We start from the raw sequence: 20,880 nt of genomic DNA, 5'->3' as shown, positions 1-20,880 counted from the left end.
TAAATTATGAAAGTTGTAAATGTCTTAAAACCCTTCTCCCTTCCATTAGCAAGGGAACACTCTATTGACCTAGCGGATCAGAGAATACACTGAGTACCCACAAAAGAAAGGCACTATGGCACCCACTGCCCTCCCTTTCTGGTGCAATCAGAAAGGCGCTCCAACAATGCTCTGGATGCCCCGCCTGAAGTCTGGGTTAGAACTAAACACACTCAGGGCACATGCAAACTCACTGCCCTTAAATAATATAGTTTAAAACTGCAGAGCTTCGAGTAATACTGAGACACACACACAGTAGACACTAGTGGGCAAAAACCAACCAAACAAACAAGCCCAGATGGAATACATATATTCCCCAAAGCAAATACTCAGTTCCCATGTAAATCACACCTTGGTTTAAACAGGCAGATCGAGCAGCATCCTTAGGCGCACATCACAAAAGGGAAAAAGGACAGTGGAGTGGAACTGAGGACTAAGTCCCAAGTCACTTTCCAACCAAAAGGACAGGCCACGGTCTGACATGAAACATCCAAGCACAGTGTCTCTATTTCTGTAACTGTTGAGAAATACAAGTTTTTCACTCAAATCATTTCGCTTTCCCACAAAGTGCTTTTACATAATAAGAAGGGCCAGTCTTGAAGCGCTTCTTTGCATCATTACTCCCGATTCTACACAACGACCCTATGGCCTAAGTGCCTGAAGAAGAAAGCTTTACTTGGAGCATCTGCGAAAAACAAGAAAGGTGAAACGGGGCTGGGAAGGCCAAGCACATTCTGAATAAAAACTGCAGAAAATCAGTCAGCGTTTAATTTTTGAAAACTTCCTCTGTTCAGTAGATACCAGCCACTGATGGTTACACACACTAGGAACACTTTAAAATTAGGAGATGCTGATCTCTCATATTATGAATTTCTAAATCCTAGAAAGAAAGGCTTGGAGAGCTTCTGAATATAGAGAAGTTCCATTTAAGGACGAGGTCTCCCTTGATGTATCAAAATATTACAGACTCTAAACTGAGACTTAATTCTCAAATGTGTTTTACTTGATCTAAAATAATCTGTCCACAAAAATAAAATTCTAAGTAATAAATTGTTATTTTCCCACCATGGCAATCACTAACCCATTTATGCCTGAGGTTGCAATGTTTTGAATTGCAAAATCAGACCTTGGCGATGACTTTGAACAAGATATAAATAACTTCCACATGCTTAGCGTTCCAATAATGGAACACTGGGCATATAATGTGCAATGTATTCTATGAAAAGAAATTTTAAAAAATAGGGGCCAGGCGCAGTGGCTCACGCCTGTAATCCAAGCACTTTGGGAGGCCAAGGCGGCTGGATCACCTGAGGTCAGAAGTTCCAGACCAGCCTGGTCAACATGGTGAAACCCTGTCTCCACTAGTTATATAAAAATTAGCCAGGCATTGTAGCGGACGCCTATAATCCCAGCTACTCGGGAGGCTGAGGCAGGAGAATCGCTTGAACCCGGAAGGCGGAGGTTGCAAGGAGCCGAGATTGTGCCACTGCACTCCAGCTTGGGCAACAAGAGCAAAACTTCGTCTCAAAAAAATAGATAAATACAAAATAAAATAAAATAAAATAAAATGATGTATAATAAAAATAAAATTATTCATATACAAATTTTCAGCAATACAAAAATCCATGAAGAATGCATTATAGAGCATGATAAAGCAAAATAAAATCCATCTAGAAAATAAACAGGCAATGAAACTAAAGAATCTATTAATTTTTATGTAGTTCAAGAAATTAAAATATACTGCTAAAAGACTACTGTCCAAATGGACTGTCATAAATAAAAGGAGTCAGGAAACAAAGCAAGGATCACTAGAAGCTAAGATGGCTTCATTAAGACTAAATCAGGCCACAGTCATCTCCTTTCTGTCTTTGACAGATGTCTAGGCTGGGAGATAAGGAGACTGTTAGAGCCATATCATAGCTGGATTTCCACAAGACACTTGGAAGGAACAAGCATGACATGGTTGTGAAGGAGACAGGAATTGGGGCTGGATGAAGGTACAGCAAAGTAGGTTGCTACCTGAAGAATATGCCCAAAGAGTTTTGAATAATTCAAGAATGTCTCCAGAAACTTACCAGAATCTTTTATTAATTGCTTCAATGAAGGTTTTAATGACATGCAAGCCCTATTTTTGGATAAGAAAACACTAACACCAAGAAATGCCAGCAGGAAATTTGACAGGAATACACCATTGCTCTACACAAGACATCACTTCGTAGACTACGATCCCACTCACTCTGACAAGCTGCTCTAAATAAGTCAGCTGGCTGCTTCTATGAGGGGAAATAAACATATGTAAGAAGAGTCTTGGCTGAGCACAGTGGCTCACGCCTGTAATCCCAGCACTTTGGGAGGCCAAGGCAGGTGGATCACGAGGTCAGGAGTTCAAGACCAGTCTGGCCAATATGGTGAAACCCTGTCTCTACTAAAAATACAAAAATTAGCCAGGCGTGGTGGCGCACGCCTGTAGTCTCAGCTACTCGGGAGGCTGAGGCAGAAGAATCGCTTGAACCAGGGAGACAGATGTTGCAGTGAGCCTAGATCATGCCACTGCACTCTAGCCTGGGCGACAGAGTGAGACTCCATCTCAAAAAAAAAAAAAGAAGAGTCTGGTTGTCTGGTAATTGGCAACCATAATTATTGGAAGACAAGGGCTGGCAGCATGGCATCTTACTTGTGAATGGTTGCTGACACGTCCTGCTGGGGTTTGTGTGTGTGACACGTATACAACTTGTGGCTTAGGTGAGGGAGTGAAGAAACACAGACATCTCATTAAATCTACTTCACTTGATAAAATACCAACTCAAAATTAAGACGGACCAAGTTCTTTTTTATTACTTGTACAAGCAAATTTCTCTGGCTTCCTCACTTTTCTCATCCATTTAAAACAGCTGCCTATAATCAATAATTTCTCTTAAAATGGCCCAGGAAATTTTTCTGGAGATCATCATTTTGAAAGTTGAATAACAAGTCAGCCGGGCACGGTGACTCACACTTGTAATCCCAGCACTTTGGGAGGCTGTGGTGGATGGATCACCTGAAGTTAGGAGTTCGAGACCAGCCTGGCCAACATGGTGAAACCCTGTCTCTACTAAACATACAAAAAATTACCCAGGCGTCATAGCTGACGCCTGTAATCCCAGCTACTCCAAAGGCTGAGGCAGGAGAATCCCTTGAACCTGAGAGGCAGAGGTTGCAGTGAGCTGAAATCACACCACTGCACTCCAGTCTGGGAGACAGAGCGAGACTCCATCTTAAAAAAAAAAAAAAAAAAGTAACAGTCAATGTTGCATTGCTGGGGTTGATGGCAATGTGATTCACCACACACAGAAATCAATGTGGACCAATACCATAAATACCCATAATTTGTCACTTATGGGAATTTGGCTTTGGGAGATCATCCCAAGGAATAAAAAGGCTATAAACACAAGCAATAAAAAGGCCATAAACACAAACCCAACGAAAGGTTAACCAAACTGTAGCGTATCTGCTGCCTAGAACAGTCTACACTCAAAAATCAAACATGAAGACTGTGAAACACAGACTCAATTTGTTATGATGTTAAAGTTTTGTTGTTTTTTTTTAAAGAATTTAAAAATTGCTTCTGCACAATGAGTAGGAATACACAGTGTCTGAATGTCAGATGCAAAGAATTTGACTTGCTGGGGTTTCAGGACTACAAGTCATTTTTCTCTAAAATTTATTTATTTACTTATGTATTTAATTTATGTAAGACAGAGTCTTGCTCTGTCACCCAGGCTGGAGTGCAGTGGCATGATCTTGCCTCACTGCCACCTCCGCCTCCTGGGTTCAAATGATTCTCCTGCTTCAGCCTCCCGAGTAGCTGACATTACAGGCATGTGCCACCACACCCAGCTAACTTTTGTATTTTCAGTAGAGACGGGGTTTTTCCACGTTGGCCAACTTGGTCTCGAACTCCTAACCTCAGGTGATCTGCCTGCCTCTGCCTCCCAAAGTGCTGGGATTACAGGCATGAGCCACTGTACCTGGCGAAATTTATTTAACTAAGAGGTTGGTCTTATTGCTATATTACAGGAAGGAAAAAAAGAAATATTGAAAATAAAATGAAGAAGCATAGTCTCCCGGAATGCTTTCATAATTGAGATGAAATTCACGTTGGTAGTCTATAGATTATGGACAGGTTTATATTCCAAATATTTACTCTTATATTGATGAATACTTCGTACCCCAAAGCATTTTCCACCATTACATGGTGGAAGAGTTCTCAGGTCAACCCTGGAAAGCCCATTTCACCACAATGAAGCTTAACAACACTGTGAACAAGACCTAACTGCTATTTAGTTTCGTTTCTGTTGAAAAGTATATTCTGAAGCCCAGTTCAACATCCCCAATGCTCATTTCACCCAGTCAGAGACTCCCAAGGTTGCTCTTTGATGTTGAGAACACAGGCAGTGTTCTCAAAGGTTAGTACGGTCAAGGGTTCTACAGGTTGAAGCTCCTGGAAATAGGAAAAACAGGCACCATTATGGGGAACCTAGCAGCATCAGAGGTCACCACAACAGCTGGGGCAGGCCGGGGAGTTCCCTGAATGCCTCCAGCAGTGTCGGGCGGGAGAGGAAAGGTCCTGGCCATGTTGCGCGTCAACTCTGCTTTTAGGAAGGATTGGGCATGGGTGGGCATGGTGCCAGGGGCAGGACCAGGGGAGGTGATAAGATGCAGTGTCCGTACATCCAGAGCACCTGTAATTGGTATTCTGGAGTCAAGGACTACTTATGTCACTGTTTTTATTTTAAAAAAGAAAATCATGGAAACCATCATTCATAGATCTACTTGAAATATCATATGAGGGTGGGCATGTTGGCTCATGCCTGTAATCCAAGCACTTTGAGAGGCCAAGCGGGGAGGATCACTTGAGTCCAGAAGTTCAAGACCCTGTCTCTCCAAAAAAAAAAAAAAAAACACTTAAGCTGGGTATGGTGGCATGCAGCTATAGTCCTAGCTTCTCAGGATGCTGAGGTGGGAGGATGGCTTGAGACCAGGAGCTGAGACTGCAGTGAGCTATGATTGTGCCACTGCACTCCAGCCTCAGTAACAGAGCGAGACCCTGTCTCTAAAAATAATAATAAATAAGTAAATAAAAAGAAATGTCATCTGATGCTTCTTACCCATTTCCCAGCTGGGAAGGAAAGGGACCCTGCAAATTTCCCATCAGTCAACCTTGATTTTGCTTCTAGTAAGTTTGGAAGATAAGCGAGAGCACAAAATAAACACATACAGAGTTAAAGACTTTGAGGTAGGAGCTTCTTCTAACATTGATTTATAATGAATGTATCTCTAGAAACAACAGCCTGAGAAAAAGGGAATTTCTCAGAGTTTTACCATTTACCCTGGTGGTGTGGAGGTACAATGCAGGAATAGAGTTCGTTGTAAAAGGTTCGCACCATAATTGCTCCTATATTGATGCAAAAAAAACCTTGTAGAAAAGGAGAAAATTGTAAAATATTTTTAAAGGAAATGACAAAGAAGTGGGGATCTCTTTAATCCCACCATCATTAAAATTTTTCAGCGGATCAGCTCAAAAAGAGAAAAGTTAATATAAAGCCATTACAGACAGGGTCAAGAGAACCAAAGGTACAGGGACGAGGGGGAGGGAGAGTGGCAACTGGCCAAGAACAGAAGACAAGGGCAAAGTTCGGTCACTAAATACAGACATTTCTAGTAAAGGAAACACGGCATAATTTGAAGGCAGAGAACTTGCATGAAAAAGGTAAAAAATTTTTTAAATAAGCAGCAAAAAATAATTTTTAATTAAGTTTTTCAACAAGAATAGCCAACCCAAAAGGCTTTGGTTAACAGAAATCACAAATCTCAACTGTTGCTGCTGAAATTGTGATAATACACTATCTATAACCGAAATCCTTCCTGGGAAACTGAAAATAAAAATGCAAAACAGATTTATTACATTATGCCTCAAACTAGTTTTTAAATTGAAAATTCAACAATGCCTGACTTGAGAAGTTTCTATAATATGCATGGCAATAATAAGTAAATATTCTCCCTTTCGAATACGTATCTAATTTGAATACATATTTGGTTGGTTAGGGAATTTCTATTCCTACAATTTATATAATCTGGTTAACTAATTTATCACATACTCAAATCCCTTTCTGTTCTGCTCATTATAATACCAGGTTTCTTAACAGAATCTTTAATGATTCTCTCATCATCAAAAGCTGTTCTTCTCTGCCTGTTACAATGACCAAAGTATAGCACAAAAAAATTAAAAAATATCTTCTGTGAACGTGGCCTGAAACAGTCCATGGTAATTTAGGTAGACAAAGAACATTTATTTAAGAATGCATTATGCATTAAAGGCCTTAAATATATTTTAAGTGCTTTTCCTGTACTGCTTTATGATAACCAAAAAAAAAAAAAGTACTCATTTCTGACCACAGCCTTAAGAAATCTGCCCCAGCTGCCTGATCTACTTGAAGCCCTGCAAGGGGGCATGGGTTCATGTTCTTGGCCACTGGGCACACCTGGCTCTTCCTCCTGGTTAAGGAGTACATTCCCACAGACCAGCACCCGTCAGGCGACCCAGCCCGGGCCATTCACCGTTGACATCATGGGAAGTGACCTGCATCACACAACAGGGACAGGAGGAAACACACTCTCCTGCCCTTAGGCCCATCTGACACCTGGGGAGCTTGCGAGCCTTCATAGGCCTTATCGGTTTGCCACCAACCTGGAGTTGTAACCTCAGAAATATCCTGGGTCCAGGGCCAAAGACTGTCTTCAGCACATATAAGGTCAATCGGTGTCAATGAGAGAAAGGAGCCTGGGCCCATATGATAAGCCTCAGATGTGCAGGACATGTGTCCCCGTTTCACCCCCCAAACACTTCTGAAGGAGGACTTTGCAGGGACTTCTCTCAAGGAAGGAGGGTCCTTCAGAGTGCAGGGGGTGTGGACACCGCAGACTCCGCCTCCCTTAGAGCCACAGTGAGGCCCACAGGGGAACTGCAGGTCAGCCTGGGCAGCCCAGGAAGCAGTCAAGGCACAAGGGCACTACTTTAAGCCTGAAGACATCTTAGCCTCTCCTTTCTATCTAGAAAACTTATCCTTTTTTTTTTTTTTTTTTTTTTTAATTTGAGAAGGAGTCTCACCCTGTCGCCCAGGCTGGAGTATAATGGTGTGATCTCAGCTCACTGCAACCTCCACCTCCAAGGTTCAAGCGATTCTCCTGCCTCAGCCTCCCGAGTAGCTGGGATTGCAGGCACACACCACCACGCCTGGCTATTTTTTTTTGTTTGTATCTTTAGTAAAGATGGGGTTTCACCAGTGTTGGTCAGGCTGGTCTCGAACTCCTGACCTCGTGATCCGCCCGCCTCGGCCTCCCGAAGTGCTGGGATTACAGGTGTGAGCCACCGCACCCAGCCTGAAACTTCTTTAACAAATATTTATGAAGGCTTCTTTCTCACAGAAACTGTTCTGTTCAGGACACTCCTGTGAACAAGAGGCCCATGTGGGTGCTGCCGAAATGCGAGGGGTGTTCGGCCCTACCAGGAGAGTCCACTCAACCTGAACGAGCGGCAGCCATGTTCAAGCGGGCAGGGCTGCCAACTCATGCTCAGCAGAGCAAACTGCACCCAATCCAAGGGACCACAGAGTTCTGAGAACATTTGCTCTCCCAGCTTAAAATAGCAAATGTGAACACTTTTCCTCAGGACTTTCATTTTCTTTGTCTCAAGTCAAAATAATTGTCTTAATGATTGGACTGACTCCTCAAAGAGGGTTCAACATTTATTACACGTCATATTGAACAGCAGGCTTTACAGATTAAAATGGAACAAGACTCTGGTCACAGAAATTACATCAACAAGAGGAAAATGAAAATAAGGTAACTAACTGTACATGTCCCCAACAGCCCTCTCCACTAGATTATTTCAACAGCCACATGGTTTCTGCAGCTATAGTCTCCAGCTCCATATGGTAATCCAGCAACTTCTGGACTAAAACGATTTCCACTCAGCTATAACCACGTTGCTCTCCTGCTGAAAGCCTTCCGCAGCTCTCATCACCTACGAAGTTGAGTAAGTTATTTCGCCTGACATTCAAGGCCCTGTAAGGTGACACGAACTTACCTTCCAAGACTTTCTCTATTTCTTCCCAGGACACGGAGCCCCCTTCCTTACCACTGCCTGGATCCTCCTCCCTCACATCTCCACCTGCCAACATTCCGCTCCTTTATCAAAGATTATCTCAAATGCCATGAAACTTTTCCCATTCCCCTCTATTTGGGAGCTCAAAGCATCTTGTGTTTCTCTTCTGTCACTTATCATATGATGCCTTATGTGACAGTATCTCCACTCTTAATTGGGCTATCACATTACAGTGTCAACATTCAAATATGAGATATGTTGAAAGAACACCATCACCCAAAAAGAGGCTCACAGAAAGACATTCTACCTGCAAGGGAAGGGATACAAGTCAGTGCAATCATTTTGGAAAGATACATTAGTTTCCAGGTCAAAAAATAATGAATGAGCTGTAGAAAATGGAATGACGATTCCTCAAAAAATTAAATATAGAATTGCCATAGGATACAGTGATTCCACTTCTGGGTATAAACTCAAACGAAATGGAAGGGGGGATATGAACACATATATCTGTATGTGTGTGTTAATGGCTTTTTTTTTTTTTTTTTTTTTAAGACAGAGTCTCGCTCCATCTCCCAGGCTAGAGTGCAGTGGCGTGATCTTGGCTCACTGCAACCTCTACCTCCTGGGTTCAAGCGATTCTTGTGCCTCAGCCTCCTGAGTAGCTGGGATTACAGGCACATGCCACCACACCCAGCTAATTTTTGTATTTTTAGTAGAGATGGAGTTTCATCACATTGGCCAGGCTGGTCTTGAACTCCTGACCTCAACTGATCCGCCCACCTCGACCTCCCAAAGTGCTGGGATTGCAGGTGTGAGCCACCACGCCCGGCCCATATCATCTTTATTCACAATAGCCAAAACGTAGAAGCAACAAATAGATGGATAAACAAAACGTGGGATATACATACAATGGATTATTACGCAGCCTTTAAAAAGAAGGAAATTCTGACACATGCTACAACATGAAGCATGAAGAGATTATGCTAAGCAAAATTAGCCAGTCACAAAAGGATGACTACTATATGATGCTCCTTACATGAGATATCTAGAACAGGGAAATTCAGACAGACAAAAAGTAGAAGAGTTACCAGGGGCAGAGGAGAGAGAGGAGAAAGATGGTAAATGTTCTGGAGGGCCGGGCGCGGTGGCTCATGCCTGTAATCCCAGCACTTTGGGAGGCTGAGGCAGGCAGATCACCTGAATTTGGGAGTTCGAGATCAGCCTGATCAACATGGAGAAACCCCATCTCTACTAAAAATACAAAAAATTAGCTGGGCGTGGTAGCTCATGCGTGTAATCCCAGCTACTCAGGAGGCTGAGGCAGGAGAATCGCTTGAACCAGGAAGGCAGAGGTTGTGGTGAGCCGAGATCGCGCCATTGCACTCCAGCCAGGCTGGGCAACAAGAGCGAAACTCCGTCTCAAAAAAAAAAAAGAAAAGAAAAACCAAATGTTCTGGAGATAGATGATGGTGATGGTGGCACAATAATGTGAATGCACTGAATACCACTGTGCTGCATGCTTGAAAACGATCAAAACAGTAAATGTGGCCGGACACGGTGGCTCACGCCTGAAATATCAGCACTTTGGGAGGCCGAGGCAGGCATATCACCTGAGGTCAGGAGTTCGAGACCAGCCTAGCCAACATGAAAAAGCCCATCTCTACTAAAATTACAAAAATTAGCCGGGCATGGTGGCACGCACCTATAATCCCAGCTACTTGGGAGGCTGAGGCAGGAAAACTGCTTGAACCCCGGAGGCGGAGGTTGCAGTGAGCTGAGATCGTACCACTGCATTCCAGCCTGGGCAACGGAGCGAGACTCCATCTCAAAAAAACAAACAAACAAACAAAATCCATCAAATTTTATGCATATTTTACCGCCATAGCCAAAAAATAAAAAAAGAGGGCCGGGCGCGGTGGCTCACGCTTGTAATCCCAGCACTTTGGGAGGCCGAGGCGGGCGGATCACGAGGTCAGGAGATCGAGACCACGGTGAAACCCCGTCTCTACTAAAAATACAAAAAAATTAGCCGGGCGTGGTGGCGGGTGCCTGTAGTCCCAGCTACTCGGAGAGGCTGAGGCAGGAGAATGGCGTGAACCCGGGAGGCGGAGCTTGCAGTGAGCCGAGACTGCGCCACTGCACTCCAGCCTGGGCGACAGAGCGAGACTCCGTCTCAAAAAAATAAAATAAATAAAATAAATAAATAAATAAAGAATAATTATCAGAATCAAAATCACCTGGGATGTATTAAAAGGTTTCTAAAGGAATCTATGCTGCTTCCCAGGAATGGTATCAAGAAAGGTACCATCCCATCTCAAATGCCAAGAAAATTACATACTAAAGAGCAGAGCACTTGCTTATCTCCCCAAGTTTTCTACGGGTGTTCTGATCACAAGGAACCATAAACAGAAAAGCAAGCCCCCCACCCCCGCCAAAATAAAGATCTAGGGCAAAACGACACCTGAACCAACCACAGAGAGCTTTATATCTCACCAACCCCAACGCCTGCATGCTTCGCTTTCTTGACTTGTCCTGGTAAGTCCTTTTTAAAAATTCAAGCATTTGTTATCAACTCATAGGGACCCGCTGTTAAATTGTCAGGAATTTTTACCAGCCAGTTGTTAAATAAAGATACAGACTGAAATAAATTATATCAATATTTATTAAGCATAAATTTTACAGAAGTAATGAAGACTCAAAAATCATCACTTCCTAATTGTTTTACATTTTGCTTTTATCTATCTGTGATTGTGAGGTTATTTTGCCTGCTGCATCTGGATGGTAACAATACTACACAGGAATGTGCCACCACACACTTCTTCCTAACTCTGTGTGCAATGGTGTCATGTTGGTAGCCTGTAATTGGCCATGGTGGAAATATTTACACCATGGAAACTGGCAAAGTCTATGAATTAGAGTTTTGTTTTTCTTTTTCAAGAGAGCTGGTTGTGAAACTGGTTCTTCCCTATTTAAAGTATCTAGTCAATAAAATTACGTATTTTAAAATACACTTGAAGTACTTGCCAAAAACATCAGAATGAATTTATTTTAATCCACAAAAGAGAATAGACACCATACTAGAAACAGTCTTTTTAAAAACAAGTCCCTCACAAATCCTTACAGCACAGGATCACTGAGAAAATGTAAAGGCTGTGGAGTTGGCCACTGCTATACACCGTCACCAAAGGGGGAAGCAGGATGGATATTAGGAATCCAGGCAATCACATTTTGGTATTTTTTCCCTTCAAATATTTTTTAATGTAGAGTCATACTTCCTTAAAAAGCAACAACAGGTGAATCACACTCCACATACTGTTTTATAAAGCACCTTTACATGTTAATATAATATAAACAATTTTCCAAAAATCAAATAACCTCCTACATCCTTATTAGCACAGAACTTTAAAATGACACATTAAAATGCTTGCTGGTGGCCGGGCGCCATGGCTCATGCCTGTAATCCCGGCACTTTGGGAGGTGGGTGGATCACCTGAGGTCAGGAGTTCGAAACCAGCCTGGCCAACAAGGTGAAACCCCGTCTCTACTAAAAATACAAAAATTAGCCAGGTGGGGTGGCAGGCGCCTGTAATCCCAGCTTCTTGGGAGGCTGAGGCAGGAGAATTGCTTGAACCCAGGAGGCAGAGGTTGCAGTGAGCCGAGATCTCACCACCACACTCTAGCCTGGGCAGCAAGAGTGAAACTCCATCTCAAAAAAAAAAAAAAAAAAAAAAAAAAAAAATGCTTGCTGGCTCTGAGTCTGACACTGCTCTCCCTTCTCAAGTATTTTAAAAGTTAAAATCTAACTGGGAAGGTGGAACTGAAGGAGAAACCATGTGGATGTCATTTTTAATACCTATGACCTGGCCTGGATTAACAAGGAAAGTGAGGGTGAAGAAAGTGCCTGGGGGAACAACCACCACGCCCACCATATGCCAAGCCTAGCCTCAGAGAGCCGGGGCCCTGAGGGAACTGGCTGTGAGACACACAAGCCTCCTAAAAGCCAAAAACCGAAGGAGGATCATTCTCAAGGTAAAAGAAATAACACAATTGTTCGGAGGACAGTGGAGGCAGCGAGTGTGAGCAGGTTTCACAACACTCCCCATCCCTGCCTTCCAGTCCTCAGCATACCCCACACCAGTTTTTGCGGCAAACAGCTCAGCCTCATTCAATGAGCGACCACAGAATAAGAACACAGGCAAAGGCAGCTAATAAGGTGCATTTGTAAAAATAATCAACAGAAGCTGCTGCATAACGAAAATGCAGTGCCTGCTGTTCAGAAATTATTAACAATTTCAAGACAATGACAGGGAAGCATTCGTCCAAGCGTGGACCCTTATGTGGATGCACAGGTCCCATGCCCAGGAATCTGGGCCTGAAAAACAAAGGTAACAGACTAAGAGCTCAGAAAAAATAGTCTTCCATTGTCTCAAAAATATTAAAGTTAAAATGGTGCTTCTAAAAATTGGGGGCTCAGAGACTAGATATGAAGTTCCAAAGAACTGACAGTCATCAATCTAAGAGATTTTAAATGGACTGATAGAGCTGAAGAAATAAATGGACTAGAAAAAAAAATCCAGAATGGAAGCCACACAACTACAATAAAACATAATGTAAGCTCCTGTAAACAGAGGCAGAGAGCAAAGAAGGAAATCACTCAAAATTACTAAAAAGGAACAACAAGAGGGACAAAGATACACAAGAAATAGTAAGAATAGATGCTAGATTTAGAAGACAAAGAAGATAAAACCTAAGAACTATGGTTCCCAAAAAGTGAGCACCATTCAAAATATATGCAAAAATATTAAAGGATCTTAAAATTTTACTGATACAAAGACAGACTTGAATCAACAGATACTAGGGTATACGACATACCAGGAATGTGACATAAAATAGCCAATGCCCAAGCAATGCTGGTAAAACTCTAACCTTCAAAAAGAATCAGAGAACCTCATGGGCACATCCAATGGAAAAAGCGAGTCATGTGCAAAAAAAAGAAACATTAACCCAGCCTCAGCTTTCTCTTCCAGAAATATCCAGTGCTAAAAAAGAATGGGAGCAATGTCTAAGAAATTCTGAAGGCAAGAACGTGTGGCCCAAGACCTTGGTACTCGGCCAAATTGTCCTTCAAATATAAAAGGAAGGAACAGCTATCCTTAAGTGTAAGACCTCAAGGAACACAGTACCTACCAGGGCTTCTCTAAATAAAGCCACGTGGCTGGGTGCGGCCATACTGGGTTTACCCCTGTAATCCCAGCACTTTGGAAGGCCAAGGCAGGTGGATCACTAGAGCCCAGGAGTTTGAGACCAGCCTGGGCAATATGGCGAGACTCAGTCTCTACAAAAAATACAAAAATCAGCCAGGTGTGGTGGCGTGCGCCTGTAAGTCCCAGCTACTCAGGAGGCTGAGATAGGAGGATTACTTGAGTCCAGGAGGGTGAGGCAGCAGTGAGCCATGATGGCACCACTGCACTCCAGCCTGGGCGACAGAGCAAGATCCTGTCTCAAAAAATAAAATCGATTAAATAAATAAAACAATGAACCTACCAATGAGTCAAAATGTAAAACTCAAGCAAGGTAAAAACACAATAAAAAGACTAGCAACAAGTTCTGAATCCGTCCTAAAAGGGGACTAAGTCAAAGAGCTATGGGAATTGTGGCATTATTAGAATAGAATAGAAATGTTACAATCCTTCACATTGTAAAATTCATAATTAACTGATAAAATTTTGGAGCTTGGGAAAGAAGGGGAGCATAGGTCAGTTCTAATTTTTTTTAGCTTTCAAAGGAGTCTCACAAACTCATAGTTTACAAGAAATTATTCTAATCTCTTAGTATTTATCATCTTCTATCATAAATTTAGTTTCTAAAAGATAGCGTTAATCTCTCTTGCAATGAAGTCAGCATTTCTATCTTGCTTTAGTTTCTTTTCCTTTGCTTTAATTAAAGTCTATTTTATTTTACATCTTTAAGTATTAAATACCATGTATAGTAAGATCCCATGCCCATGGCAAGTTCTAGACAGGGCTCACAAAATGTTACTAGCATCATAGGCCAGGCACAGTGGCTCATGCCTATAATCCCAGCACTTTGGGAGGCCAAGGCAGGAGGATCGCTTCAGCCTAGGAGTTTGAGGTTACAATGAGCTGTGATTGCGCCACACACCCCTGGGCGACAGTGAGACTGTTTCTCTCTCTCAAAAATAAATAAATAAATTAATTAATTAATTAATATTATTTCTAAACAGTCAAGATTTAGGGTGAGGTTTTTCATTTCTTTTTACTTTTTTGTTTTTTTTTTTGTAATGAGAATGTATCGCTTCTTCCCAAACAAGTCACTTTTTAATAATAAAGAACAATCTTTTCATTACTACCTAAGAAACTGACTTTATTGGTTTTGCTCTTCTCCATCACTGCCAGCCAGGCAAAAATCTCAACTGAAGTCTATTCACTTATTATTCTTCCTGTTATTCCCCACTTCGCAGGGGATAACACTGAAATCCAGGGCAGTTACGTCATTTGCTCTCGGTCACAGCGCCAAGATGTGACCTCAGACAGCCAAGCTGCATAACATGTGAGCTGACAGAATTACTGAAGCTCATTTGGTTCATCCCAATTTTTTCGTTCACCTAGTAGACATGTGTGGACCTAAACCAGCAGGGAAAAGTGCTATCTGCAATGAAACGGCCACACCCATGCATGTCTGGTGGATGTACATACAATACAACTCTTTCAGAAAGCAACAAGAGCGAAATTCTGCCTTAAAAAAAAAAAGAAGACTTAAAAATGCTTAAACTCAGTAATTCTGTTTGTAGGAATCAACCCTAAGAAAACAAATGTAAACACAGGGAAAGGTATATAAATGAGGAAACACATAATCTAACAACAGAGTATTAGGACAATAAGGCATCATAGAATCATACAATTGATCATTATGCAGGCATTAAAATGCACATTATGGAGAAATACCAAGGAACAGTGGAAAATACTTATCAAGTGAAGACAGCCCACTAACATTCCTCATTCAACACAGCAGACTGCACTCAGACATTCACCCCTATTCCCTCCCAAAATCCCACTAAAATGATAAACATTCCTTTACAAAGGCAGATTCTCAACAAAAGGAGCCAGAAGAAAGAGACACCAGAGAAAACAGGAACATCAATAATATTTTGGAAGAAAGAAAGTGAACTGAAAAATCTCAACTAACTTGGAAGAAGGCTGAAACTGAAGGCTGCGGAGGGAGATGACAAGCAGCAGCACGCCAATTTCAAGACAAATCCCAGGAACTGCAAGAATCAAATATCACCGGAAACAGATATGGCTCCACACAAGAAGACTGGCTGAGAATCTGAAAATTTTCTGATACGGTTTGGATGTCTGTTCCCTCCAAATCTCATGTTGAAATGTGATTAGTGTTGGAGGTGGGGCCTGGTGGGAGGTGACTGGATCATGGGGGTGGATCCCTCATGACTGGTTTAGCACCATTCCCTGGGTGGTAAGTGAGATCTTCTTCTGAGTTCACCATCTGGTTGTTTAGAAGTGCGTGGCCCCTCCCCACTCTCACTCCCACTCTTGCCATGTGACACAGCCTGCTCCCCCTTTGCCTTCCACTATGATCAACAACTGGAAGCTTACTGGGGCCATCACCAGAAGCAAATACCAACACCCTGCTGCTTGTACAGCCTACAGAACTGTAAGTCAATTAATCCTCTTTTCTTTATAAATTACCTTAGCCTCGGGCATTCCTTTATAGCAATGCAAAACTAACACAATCTCCCACCCCATGCAGCCAGGCACCTACCTTTTCCCTAGCCTGGCAGAAGCAGGAGATATCTCTTCTGTGGAAGCTGAATCTGGGAGGGCCTATGCTCAAAGGGCCCAGGAACAACCAAAGGTGGGAATCAGATGCCATACTAAAAATGAGGGATTAAGTCAAAGTTTTGTGTTTTTTTTTTTTTTTTGAAACGGAGTCTTGCTCAGTCACCCAGGCTGGAATGCAGTGGCATGATCTCGGCTCACTGCAAGCTCTGCCTCCCAGGTTCATGCCATTCTCCTGCCTCAGCTTCCCGAGTAGCTGGGACTACAGGCACCCACCACCACGCCCAGCTAATTTTTTTTTCTATTTTTAGTAGAGACGGGGTTTCACCATGTTAGCCAGGATGGTCTCGATCTCCTGACCTCGTGATCCACCTGCCTCGGCCTCCCAAAGTGCTGGGATTATAGGCATGAGCCACTGCGCTGGGCGAAGTCAAAGTTTATACCCCAAATTATAAGGTCTTCCCTTCCCAGCCCACTTCTACAGCTCTTATCACAGAATTCTGGCAGCAAAGATCACACCCCACAGTGGAATGTGAGATAAATCTTCTGTGTAGAAACTCAAGAACCCCTATGGACACCGATATGGTTTGACACTGATATGGTTTGGCTGTGTCCCCACCCAAATCTTGAATGGTAGCTCCCATAATTCTCTTGTGTTGTGGGAGAGACCCAATTATCAGAGATAACTGAATCATGGAGGCAGTTTCCCCCATACTGTTCTTGTGGTAGTGAATAAATCCCGTGAGATCTGATGGTTTTGTAAGGGGAAACCCCTTTCACTTGGTTCTCATCCTCTTCTCTTGTCTGCTGCCATGCGAGACATGCCTTTCACCTTCTACCACGGATTGTGAGGCCTCCCTAGCCACATGGAAATGTAAGTCCATTAAACCTCTTTCTTTTGTAAATTGCCCAGTCTTAGGTGTGTCTTTATCAACAGCGTGAAAACAGACTAATATGGACACCAACATCTGGGGGTGTCCAGAAAAAAGACAGGTTCCAACTGAATCACACAAAGGACAGTCCACTGTACAAGCCCGACAATACCAATGGATTCCAGCCAGCTTTTAGGCACCTCACTCTTAAGCATAAACAGCTGGAGATAACCAAGTATTTTAGAAAAGCTTCCAACATGAAAGATGGGATGTAACAGTTGAAGAAAAACCTAGAATTACTATCCTAAGAGAAAACTGACAAATGATGAATTGTTCTTTACACTGTAAGCTTATTCATTGCATTTCCTCCAACTGAGGATGCCTTGGTGTCTAGGAAGAGAGACCCACACAACTTCTCCCTCATCCCACAGCAGCGAGTGTTTTGGGGGCACTACAAGTGAGGTGAATCTCATCTTCCATTCTAGTAAGTAAAGAGACAGAACCTAAATTAGAAAAAGAAATTGTATGTAACACTTTATGGCATGCATTGGCTAAATAAGAACTGGAATGCATTTACATTATATAAATGAATTATTTCACAACTTGAAGATAAACTCAAGAAAAAAAGGGTTAAAATATTTGAAGGCCAGGTGCAGTGGCTCACGCCTGTAATACCAACACTTTGGGAGGCCAAGGGGGGTGAATAACCTGAGGTCAGGAGTTCCACACCAGCCTGGCCAACATGGTGAAACCCTGCCGCTACTACAAACACAAAAGTCAGCTGGGTGTGGTGGCACACACCTGTAATCCCAGCTACTCAGGAGGCTGAGGCAGGAGAATTGCTTGAACCCGGGAGGCAGAGGTTGCAGTGAGCCGAGATCGTGTAACTGCACTCCAGCCTGGGCAACAGAGCGAGACTCTTTCTCAAAAAAAAAAAAAAAAAAATTGAAAATCATTATCTTAGGTACAAGGAATTGGCATGTGGAGGGGCCAGGCAGGGGACAGTCAATTTCCATTACAATAAGTGCTTGATAACATTTTTTTAAACGTTTACATGTGTTACTTTTATTTCAAAATGAAAGCCAGCTACACAACCACAGGTGCAGTGTGATATGACAGTCTTTTAATAAAGGTTAGATTAAAAGAATAGACAGAAAAGTGTTGACAGTGGTTATCTTTGAGGGGAGGGATTATAGGCATCTTACTTTTTGCTTGTATCTTTTTTTTGTTTTCTGCGCGTGTTGCTTTTAAATACGCATTTCAAGCGCCTGTGTTTTAGGATGAGCACCACCGGTTCGCTATGGCCTGGACTGATTCCACGCGTGGCCTTTTAGGAATCTGTTGAAAAATGAGTGTGCACTGAGGGAGCTGAGGAGCAAGTGAAGATAACTCTCTCAAGGAATCCATCTGAGGGCCAGGAGGCAGGTCAAGGGAGGGAAGGGTGGGAGAAACTTTTTTTTTTTTTTTTTTTTTTTCCTAAATTTGAGACAGGGTCTCGCTCTGTCACCCAGGCTAGAGTACAGTGGCGTGATCTCGGCTCACTGCAACCTCTGCCTCCTGGGTTCAAGCGATTCTTCTGCCTCAGCCTCCCTAGTAGCTGAGACTTCAGGCGCACGCCACCTCACCCAGGTAATGTTTGTATTTTTAGTAAGGATGGAGTTTCACTATGTTGGCCAGGCTCGTCTTGAACTGCTGACCTCAGGTGATTCTCCCACCTCGGCCTCCCAAAGTCCTGGGATTACAGGAGTGAGCCACTGCGCCTGGCCTAGAAGAAGCTTTTCTTTCACTTGTTTTTGCTTTTTAGAACTGGGAGGGCCCATGCCCCACGTGCAGCGACACAAGGGCAACGCAAGGGTGACGCACGCCACGGCCGTTTGGAGCCTGAGACTCAAACATGGCAGCGCCACCTTCTCCAGGAAGGACAGCCGACCAGGCAGACCAGGTATGCACCTTCCTCTTCAAAAAGCCTGGACGGAAAGGGGCTGCAGGCCTCAGAAAGCGCCCGGCCTGCGACCCCGAGCACGGAGAGAGCAGCAGCAGCGGGGACGAGGGCGACGCAGTGGCTCGGCCCCCGCGGGTGGAACCGAGGCCCCGGGGCCTCCACAGCTGGCAGAAGGCGGCTCACGGCGACAGTAGGTGCGAGGAGGCGGCGCCTGAGAGCCTCGGCGTAGTGTACAGGTCCACCCGCTCGGCGAAGCCTGTGGGGCCAGAGGACATGGGGGCCACCGCTGACTTCAAGCAGGACACCGAGAAGGAGCACCATACGCAGACCATCTTCAAGCGCAGCCAGCGGGTCCAGGAGGCATTGCGGGGCCGGGAGCACGACCACATCTACCGGGGAATCCACAGCTACCCGAGGTACCTGACGCCCAAGGACACGTCCATGGGCAACTCCTCCTCGGGAATGGCGAGGAGCGGCCCCATACGTGCGCCAGGGCACCTGCGCGCCACTGTGCGCTGGGATTACCAGCCTGACATCTGCAAGGACTACAAGGAGACTGGCTTCTGTGGCTTCGGGGACAGCTGCAAATTCCTCCACGACCGTTCCGATTACAAGCACGGGTGGGAGATTGAACGGGAGCTTGAAGAGGGTCGCTACGGTATCTGCGAGGACGAAAACCATGAAGTGGGAAGCGAGGAAGAGGAAATACCATTGAGGTGTTTCATATGTCGCCAGGCCTTCCAAAACCCAGTCATCACCAAGTGCAGGCATTATTTCTGCGAGAGCTGCGCGCTGGAGCACTTCCGGGCCACCTCGCGCTGCTACGTCTGTGACCAGCCAACCGGCGGCATCTTTAACCCCGCCAAAGAACTGATGGCGAAACTGCAAAAGCTTCGGGCTGCAGAAAGTGGGGGCAGTCCCCATTTCACAGAAGACCCCGATGAGGGTCCAATTCCCATGGCTTAGGTTTCCCATAATTCTCACATTTAAAAATAAATGTTGTTGTTCTTTTAGAAAAAAAGGGATGAGAAAGACTCAAGTCTGTTTGGACACTGGGGAGAAGCAGCGTGTTGGGTAAGATGAGAGAGATGACAGTCTTCCTGCGATCCCATGCCTGAGTATGTAACCGAAAGAACTGAAATCCGGATCTCAAAGAGGTATGTGCACTCCCACGTTCACAGCAGTATTATTTGCAAAAGCCAAGAAGTGTAAACAACCCAAGCGTCTATGGATGGATGAATGGACAAACAAAATGTGATATACACACACACAATGGAATACTGTTAAGCCTTAACAGGAAGGAAATCCTTTTAAAGATTTAAACTGATCCTTTTAAGGATCACATGCTGCAACTAGAATGAACCTTGAAGACGACACTGTGCTAAGTGAAATAAACTAGTCACAAAAAGACCAATATGCTGTACGATTTTTCACTAATATAAGGTATCTAGAGTTGTCAAAATTACATAAAAAGTCAAATGATGGCTGCCAGGGACTAGGAAGAGTGGGAGTGGGGAGCTGTTGTTTAATGGGTACAGAGTTTGCGTTTTGCTAGATGAAAAAGTTATAAAGCTCTGTTACACATCAATATGTATATAGTTAATATGAGTGAACACTTAAAAATGGTTAAGGGTACATTTTATGTTTTGTATATAATTAATTTTTTTTTTTCAAAAAAGCTAAAAAGAGATATCAGAGAAGGAAAAAATGACAGAACCAAGACTGGGAGGGAGTGGAGAGGATGGGGTTCAAGAGTTACCAAAACAGCAAATAAAGGACATCAGTTAAGAACCAAGGAGGGGGCCGGGCGCGGTGGCTCACGCTTGTAATCCCAGCACTTTGGGAGGCCGAGGCGGGAGGATAACGAGGTCAGGAGATCCAGACCACGGTGAAACCCTGTCTCTACTAAAAATATAAAAAAATCAGCCGGGCGTGGTGGCGGGCGCCTGTAGTCCCAGCTACTCGGAGAGGCTGAGGCAGGAGAATGGCGTGAACCCGGGAGGCAGAGCTTGCAGTGAGCCGAGATCGCGCCACTGCACTCCAGCCTGGGCAGCAGAGCGAGACTCC

At 43.8% G+C, this 20,880-nt stretch overlaps 2 protein-coding genes across 3 annotated transcripts in view; one reads left to right on the top strand and one right to left on the bottom strand.

Annotated features, from left to right (window-relative positions):
* The window catches only part of FARP1 (FERM, ARH/RhoGEF and pleckstrin domain protein 1), a 314,829-nt gene that overhangs the window by 258,344 nt on the left and 35,605 nt on the right, over nucleotides 1-20,880 (bottom strand). The gene's annotated exons all lie outside the window — the stretch shown is intronic.
* Nucleotides 18,733-20,880, top strand: part of RNF113B (ring finger protein 113B) — a 22,131-nt gene continuing 19,983 nt past the window's right edge. Inside the window, exon 1 of the mRNA XM_058438027.1 lies at nucleotides 18,733-19,970. Within this exon, the coding sequence (XP_058294010.1) occupies nucleotides 18,766-19,779 (1,014 nt within the window). The 5' untranslated portion in view covers nucleotides 18,733-18,765 and the 3' untranslated portion in view covers nucleotides 19,780-19,970. The remainder of the gene's footprint in view (nucleotides 19,971-20,880) is intronic.

The sequence above is a fragment of the Hylobates moloch genome, unplaced genomic scaffold (assembly GCF_009828535.3).
Source record: "Hylobates moloch isolate HMO894 unplaced genomic scaffold, HMol_V3 SCAFFOLD_4, whole genome shotgun sequence".
Taxonomy (NCBI): domain Eukaryota; kingdom Metazoa; phylum Chordata; class Mammalia; order Primates; family Hylobatidae; genus Hylobates; species Hylobates moloch.
The sequence above is the reverse complement of the archived record's forward strand: the minus strand, read 5'-3'. Positions and strand labels throughout refer to the sequence as shown.